Below are 7,752 nucleotides of genomic sequence, written 5' to 3'. Positions count from 1 at the left end.
GGGGGGATCCAAAGCCAGCCCCCCCCTCTAGGACCGTCTGCTTAATTAATTAACATCCTCCCCACCCCCCCGCAAGAGAAAATATTACTGTAGTTAGGAATGGTCGCTGCTGAGGCCCGGAAGGAAAAAAGGATTTAGAAGAAAATGGCCACCACTTCCAGCATTTAATATAATTGATAGAATATAAATAGTGTCTGAAACCTGGCATTTAGTATAACTTATAAGTATATATGAGTGTGTACTTGTGTGTATGAGAGAGAGAGAGACTGTGTGTGTGTGCATATATACACATTTAAAATAAGTGTGCAATGTGTGTGTTTATAAACATATGAAAGCATGTGTATGTGCATATGCATGCATGTGTATCTATATATGTGTATATATATGTATATATGTGTGTACATAATTTAAAACATAGTATGTGCTCGTGTGTTTTACGTGCGTGCTTAGGGTGTGTGTATAAAAGCGTGCATACATATCTTCATGTGTGTGTGTGTGTGTGTTACATTTTAAAGGGTGTGCATGTGTTTATGAAAGCACGCGGATGTGTATACATTTTAAAGGATACGTGTATGCATAATTTGGGTGCGCACGTACACATATACACGCCCACATTATTCATTCTTTTCCTCCCCCCCCCAAAAAAAAATTATTAGTATTTGGGTTGTGTTGTAGGGTCTCCGTTTATGCTTTCCTTGAAACGTTTTTGCGCCCTTGATTTCTGCTAGTAACCCAACGCGATTGACTGACGTTCCCGGATAGGAAAGAAGCCGAAGCCGCTTCGTATTATTAAAAAAAGGAAAAACGCGTCTTCGCTAAAAAGGGTGGAAAATATATCGCTGGCCCTCAAATGCAAATCTAAGGATGGTTTCCTATGGAAGGCAACCTGTTTTGAACGCGGCTTTGGCAAAAGGGGGAAAAGATATATTGCTGGCCCTCAGTATAAAATAGATAAAAACTCACGATCACCAGGAGAATAAAAAGTTTAAAACTTTAATTTAAAACCAAGCTTTTGCTGGGAGCTCCCAGCATCATCAGGGTTAACAAGCCAGTCTATTTTATACTATGGATTTACCCAGGAGTCACATCTTCAAGGATATTATTGAACATTGCTGGCCCTCAAATGCGAGTGACAACCTGGGCAAGTTTTCCTATTGAAGGCAACCAGTTTGCAATTAATCTCTTTGGAGAGTCGATCCATAGGCCTCTTAAAACTGGGGAGGGATGGAGAAAAATGTCCTCAGACAACGCCTGGTCGCATTTGCTTAAAACAAGAAAAGAAAAGAAAAAGAAACGAACGGGATTAAGTAGAATGCAAACTGCTCTAGTTGCTATCAAAACATAGGAAAAAAAAATAGAAATAGGCACCACCAGCCCCCCCCTCTCTTCTCCTGTGTATTTATACCTTTATTCCCCCTTTCATTGTAAGGGAAAAATCATGTAAACCTGGAATTAAAGTGGAGATCCGGCCGACCCTTGTGCCATAATAGTTTGTGGACGCGCGGATTCGTCTCTGTTGTTGGAAATGAAGCATTGAAATCCAGGCCCGCCCTGGCTCTTTCTTTATTCGTTGGTCTTGGTTAAAAAAAAAATGAACGGAAAATTAAATGTTTTCGTGGACCTTAACTTCTTCCCACGTCAGCGTTTCTAGGTATAGTTTTCTAACTGATTTAACCGCCTGGATCTACAGCTAAAGGAAGCTGCAAATCAAAGGGTTTTCCACATATTTTGGGATCGGGTTATATTTTACTGCATAGGCCAACAGATGCTGTCCAGATAAATTCTATATTTTTGCTTCCACATGAGTCTTCCTAGGATTTTTAAAAAAAGGGGGTGGTTTCAGCACTATTCTTTACAGAAATCTCTAAAAATAAGCCTCTCTTGGTGTGTTGCTTGGATTTAAGGTGTCCTAAAATATGTTTTCTGGAATAAATCAGAGTTGCATTGGAGAGTTGTGCCCAGGTCGTAAACCATGGTTTACCAACAATGGGGATTTGGGTTACCCAACACACAAAGCCACAGCCCCCTCAGAGTTGTAATTTCCCCATTTCTGACTCTAGCAATTCCACGGATCATCCCTAGAGGGCAGCACAGACTGGGCCCGCTGGCTCCATCCTGCTGCCCTCTAGAGGACGCTCTGAGTTTTGCAGCCAAGATGCGGTAGCAATCATTTTTATTATTATTATTATTATTATTATTATTATTATTATTATTATTATTATTATTATTATTATTATTATTATTATTATTAGCTGGCTGCAAAATACTAGCCAACTCAGCTTAGTGAAGAGACCATGGTTAAAGGTAACCCTGGCTTTGCACAATGCCCCTGTCCAATATTCTTCCAATCTGGCACTATAAATTCCATAAATTCCAGTACCCGAAATTGGAATCCTGCAGTTTGTAATGTGCAATCCCACAAATGTATTGGTGAGAGACCAGACACTTCTGTGTGTCTGTGTAAGAGAGAAAGAGAAAGACACACACACACACACACGGGGGGGGGGGAGAGACAGAGAGAGAGAGACAGATAGACAGACAGACAGAGGGACAAGTATAGAGACAGAGACAGAGACATGTGAATTTTCTATGAATCAGCCTGGCATCACCTATGAGTAAGTTGGGAGTTATATAAATTTGTTTAATAATAATAATAACCATCATTTAATAAATAGGGCAGCTGCTTCGTTTTATTTCGGCTTTTGAGGCCACAGTAAGCTGGAGAACGGTTGCTGAGAACTTTTTTTAAGAGTTGGGAGTCTTTTTCCCATCTCCTGCCCCCCCCCCCCACCTCCCCATCTTCTCCAGGCTGGGTTATCCCAGAGAGAGAGAGAGAGACGGTTGGAAGGAACACCAATGGGCCTGATCCACCAGCGCCAAATAAATCATTTTCCTTGATAGATTTTTTTTTCTCTCTCTCTTCTGTCTCGTCTTCTAAATCCGCCGAACGAGTTTAATGCTCTTCCACAGAAATCCGTCTTTGGAGATTTTCAAAGCTAAAGGGGAAATAAGGGGTCTTTTCTTTCCCCCCCGCCCCTCCCCCCGCTCAGGAAGGGGGCTCAGATTATGCCCTAAAATTTTCTGTATGCATAAAAAAAGGGGGGAAAAGAACAAGAAGCGGTTGGGTCATGGGTGCAAATCCTATAAACCGTTACCGATTTGTTATCAATCCTATTATCAATACCGCAGGATCAGGAAATGATCACGAATCGTTGGGTCATTATTTAAACTAAAATAATAACAATCTAAGTCTCCATTGAGTTATCTTCCGTTGTTTTGACCGTGCACCCCTTTTTCTGAGCAAAAAATGTCTTGGGGGGGGGTCTTGTAGCCCTACGCCCGGCTAAAATAATACGCCGCGGATGGCAATTTTTTAAAAAATCTATTTCTATCGATTTATATGATCTGTATAACCGCCTGTCTCGCAGAAGAGCTTTCAAAGTCGCCCCCCCCGCCTCCCAAAAGGGTAAATAATAATAATTAAAAAAATCCGGCCGAAAAAAAAAAGTCATTTTCTCGCCGAAGTGCCGGCCAGTTTATTTATTCTATGTATATATATTTCATAGTTTCTTAACCGTCCGTCTCCCTCGGAGAGTTCCCGGCTTTGCAAAACGTGCAAAAAAGAAAAAAAAAAGAAAAATTTAAAAAAAAATCCGTGGCGCCCCTTTGCTGTTTCGAGTGGGGGAGGGAAGTTTTCCAAGACATCCCCCCCCCCGCGCGGTTGGTAGGGTTGATTTCAACGGGATTGCACGGTTTTACACAACCACACAATCGCACTTACACAATCGCACACATACACATACACGCGCGCGCGCGCGCGCAAAAGAATTCTTCCAAATGGAACAATCGGAGGTTCAATTGGACTAAGAGGTTAGGTATTATTGTGGGTCTTCGCACAGTCGGCCAGATGTTCAGATGGCCAGATGTTTCGCATTCCCCCCCACCTATCGAATCCTTCCCCAGGACTTTGGGATAGGCAGATGTGGCCCTTTGAGGGTGTTAAAGTCAGCTGTTCCAAGAAAGAAAGAAAAAAAGATCCCTTTTGCTGGGTCTTTCACGATCAAATACGATATGATCAGATGTTATCGCCATCATCAAATATGATATTACCATCGCATCGCGTTGCGTTGTATTATTATGCTACCTTATTTATGATTATGGGCAATCTACGATTAGATTAACAGACGAAAACGTTTTTTTTTAAAAATAAATAAATAAATATTGACTTGAAAAAATAAACATTTTAAAAATAAAATAATCCAGGTCCAAGGACTTGGCTTCTTAGCGTCCTTTATGGGCTAATCGTACATCAAGCCAGATGTTTTAAATGATGCTTATTGATTTTATTCGTTCATATCCCGCCCGCATTCGTTTTATAAGTCACTCCAGGCTAATTCGCCTTCCTCCTCCTCCTCCTCCTCCTCCTCCTCCTCCTCCTCCCCTTATTCTTCTCCGTCTTATTAGTTCAAATCGTATTTATCAAATTATTCTGGTAGCGCCAATGTTTGCGGGTCGGGTGGAGCGACCTGAATCGTCCCGAAGGGGGTCAAGGACGAACTGAAAAGTTTGGGGTTGATAAACCTGGTTTCCCTCGGGCGAGGTGGGAGCTGAGCTGCTTCTAAGAAGAAGGGNGTGGCAAAATTCCCCACTTTTGTTCCTTTCAAAGCCTCCCTCTCATCCACCTTTCCTCTCTCGGATTCGGACCAAGGAGAGGAGCAGCAGGGAGGGAAAGCTGGTGATCTGCCCAACGCTTGGACTACAACACCCATCCTCCCCACCTGGCTGGGGAGGCTGAGGGTTGAAGTCTGGGCAATGGTGAGGAACTTCTCTAGGTGTCCATTCAAGCGACCTCAAATGATCCTGGTTTTTGTGTCCCTGGTTACACCTTCGTCACTCTTGGGAACCAGCTCTAAAGTCCCATGCACCCAGTTCGGTGTGCTTTCACTTCTCCTTCAGCCGAGTTTCAGGGAAAAAATATTTCCCAACTGGATGGAATCTTGCCCACAAATTGTCACGTTTCATTTGAACAGGCAGGTTCTTTTAACAACCAACCTTCCTTGCTATTGAGCGTTTGATATTGGCTTGCCAGGAGCCTCCGGAATATGGCAACCGCATCTTGTGTTTGGAAGGAAACTTTTGTAGGGCGTGTGTCCTTACACTTACCTTTAATGCAAGCCCGGAGCGAGGAAATTGTTGGAGGCATCTGTAAATGAAGAGGGGTGGGGGGGAGTTTCTGTGGAAGGATTCCCGTGAGTTTAACGATGGAATTTATTCATTCCTGGACATACACGCTCTCCGGTTAGTTGCTCTGGGTTTGTAAAGCTGAGTTCAAACTGCCTTTTAAAAAAAATAATAATAATTCCAGAACTTGCAACCTTGAGATTCACCAAAGAATCTCAAGGTTGTGATGAGTTGTGATGAGTTCTGGTGAGAACTAGAAGCTTTACTAATACAACTGTGCAGATTTTTCAGTGGTGCTACTTTCCCTCTTTGTCAGGGGTCAGGGATGGGCACCAGGGATTGCCATGCTAGCGAGAATACCTTGATGGGTTTATTTTAGATCCTCCCAAGGATGTCAAAAGAAGATCCACTAACTCAGAAGGCCAGGAAGATGAAGTCAAGAGCTTAAACTTGGGAGCTTAAATAAATAAAAAAAAAAAGTTGCTTCTTTATCTGTGATGGGCAACCCAGTCTTTGATTGCCGGCTTTATTCTGGTCGGAAATACAGATTCTGACCTAGTCAGTAGTCAGAATTCTTCCCCTGAATATGCTAAGTGCAGAATTAAGCAGTTAGAGAATTGTGGGGTCCTTGGTGCTCTCTGAACATGGTGGTTTTCTTGCAAATGTTTCATTACCCAACTAGGTAACATCATCAGTGCTAGAAGGGAGGAGGAGGAGGAGGAGGAGGACTGTGGGGTCCTTGGTACCTTCTGAACTTGATTGTTTTTGAAGACATTTCATTACCCAACTAGGTAACATCTTCAGTGCTAGAAGGGAGGAGGAGGAGGAGGAGGAGCAGGAGGAGAAGGAGAAGGAGAAGGAGAAGGACTGTGGGGTCTTTGGTACCTTCTGAACTTGATTGTTTTTTGAAGACATTTCATTACCCAACTAGGTAACATCATCAGTGCTAGAAGGGAGGAGGAGGAGGAGGAGGAGGAAGAGGAGGAGGAGAAGGAGAATGACTGTGGGGTCCTTGGTGCCCTCTGAACCTGGTTGTTTTCTTGAAGACGTTTCATTACCCAACTAGGTAATATCATCAGTGCTAGAAGAGAAAGGGGCTAGCTCTCTGTTCGTCTGCAAGAAAACCACCACGCTCAGAAAGCACCAAAGACCCCACAGTTTTCAACCCTGAGCTACAAATATCCTAACTGGTAGTCAGAGAATTGAGATGTACAGCGTGAAATCTGAAATCCGACAGCATATGGTATCCATCTCTAAGTTAGGTTTTTTTAGACCAAGAGGCCAATCTGTAGCCAGTGGGCAACAGACCAAATAACGAAGAAGAGTCTTGTGACACACTGAAGATGGCCAATTTACAGTCAATTCCTAATGGGGACTCCTCACGATCTCATAAATTGGTTTAGAAGAGGTTAGATTTTTTTTAATAGAGTTTTATTAATAATACAAGATTAAAAAACACATTGGACATAGATATGACATCACTGGTTCCATACATCTTCCGTCACTTTACAGTAATATTAGTACTCATATAGACATATAGTTCTTGAGCTTTGCTCGCTATTTATCCTATAATATTAACACTTTCCCCCTTATTTCTGTATATTTATTTATCTTTTAAGTATACATTTGTCTATAATCTAAATTTTATTCTAACACTATACGTTTATCATGGCTACCCTCTTGTTAGCTATCCAATCATAAAATTGTTCCCAGATTTTGTAGTACTTAGTTTCACTTTTATCCTTGAGTTCCAATGTGAGTCTATCCATGTCTGCGCAATTGAAAATTTTCAATAATATTTCCTCTAGAAGAGGTTAGATTTTTAATGTCATCAAAAACATGGCTACGGTGACACCCTAAGTGTTGAGTCACCGCCATTGGTTGGGTGATGTTAGAAATGGTCTTCAAAACATCTCATTAAGCAGGAACGAGGGACTCGTGGTGGGCCAGAATCAAGAGATGGCCATGTCCACCCCAAGGTCCTCTTGTCACGATCTAACCACCTTCCTACAGGGTTTTGATCTCCTCATTGCTCAATGCCACCTCAGTTTCCCTTTCTTTGGAAAGTCTTCCCTCAAGCAGAGGTCAGGGTGGGTCTTTGCCAGATGCTCATCCCTCCTTCTCAGCTCTCTCCTCTTCCTTCTGCAGGAGGATGTTCCCCACCTTCCAGGTGAAAATTTTCGGGATGGATCCCATGGCAGACTACATGCTCCTGATGGACTTTGTCCCGGTGGACGACAAACGTTATCGGCAAGTATTGGTCCTCCTTTGGAAGCCTTCTCTGGGGAGCGGAGCGCTCTCCAAGGGCTGCCGTGGGCCCTTGAATGGAGAGGACCTCCGAGTAGGCGGCTGAGTGCCTTGCACGGGGACGGAGGGAGGATGACAATCACAAGCTGCAACTACATCCCAGGGCTGGGTGGTCTGTCTCCTTTTTGCTGATGCTGGAGTTGCAAATCCCCCCTCAAGACAGACTATTCCTCGGAGGATTTAGTATCGTTTTTACAATATTGTGGGAGTCAGTTTGGTCTAGGGGTTAAGGCAGCAGGCTAGAAACTGGGAGGCTGTGAGTTC

General features: G+C 43.0%; 1 protein-coding gene across 1 annotated transcript in view; it reads left to right on the top strand.

Moving 5' to 3' along the window:
- Window positions 1-7,752, top strand: part of TBX1 (T-box 1) — a 32,448-nt gene that overhangs the window by 2,456 nt on the left and 22,240 nt on the right. Inside the window, exon 3 of the mRNA XM_015828648.1 lies at window positions 7,330-7,431. Within this exon, the coding sequence (XP_015684134.1) occupies window positions 7,330-7,431 (102 nt within the window). The remainder of the gene's footprint in view (window positions 1-7,329; window positions 7,432-7,752) is intronic.

Source organism: Protobothrops mucrosquamatus, unplaced genomic scaffold (assembly GCF_001527695.2).
Source record: "Protobothrops mucrosquamatus isolate PMUCROS unplaced genomic scaffold, P.Mucros_1.0 scaffold4762, whole genome shotgun sequence".
Taxonomy (NCBI): Eukaryota; Metazoa; Chordata; class Lepidosauria; order Squamata; family Viperidae; genus Protobothrops; species Protobothrops mucrosquamatus.
Note: the sequence above shows the minus strand (reverse complement) of the source record. Positions and strands in the feature narration are given on the sequence as shown.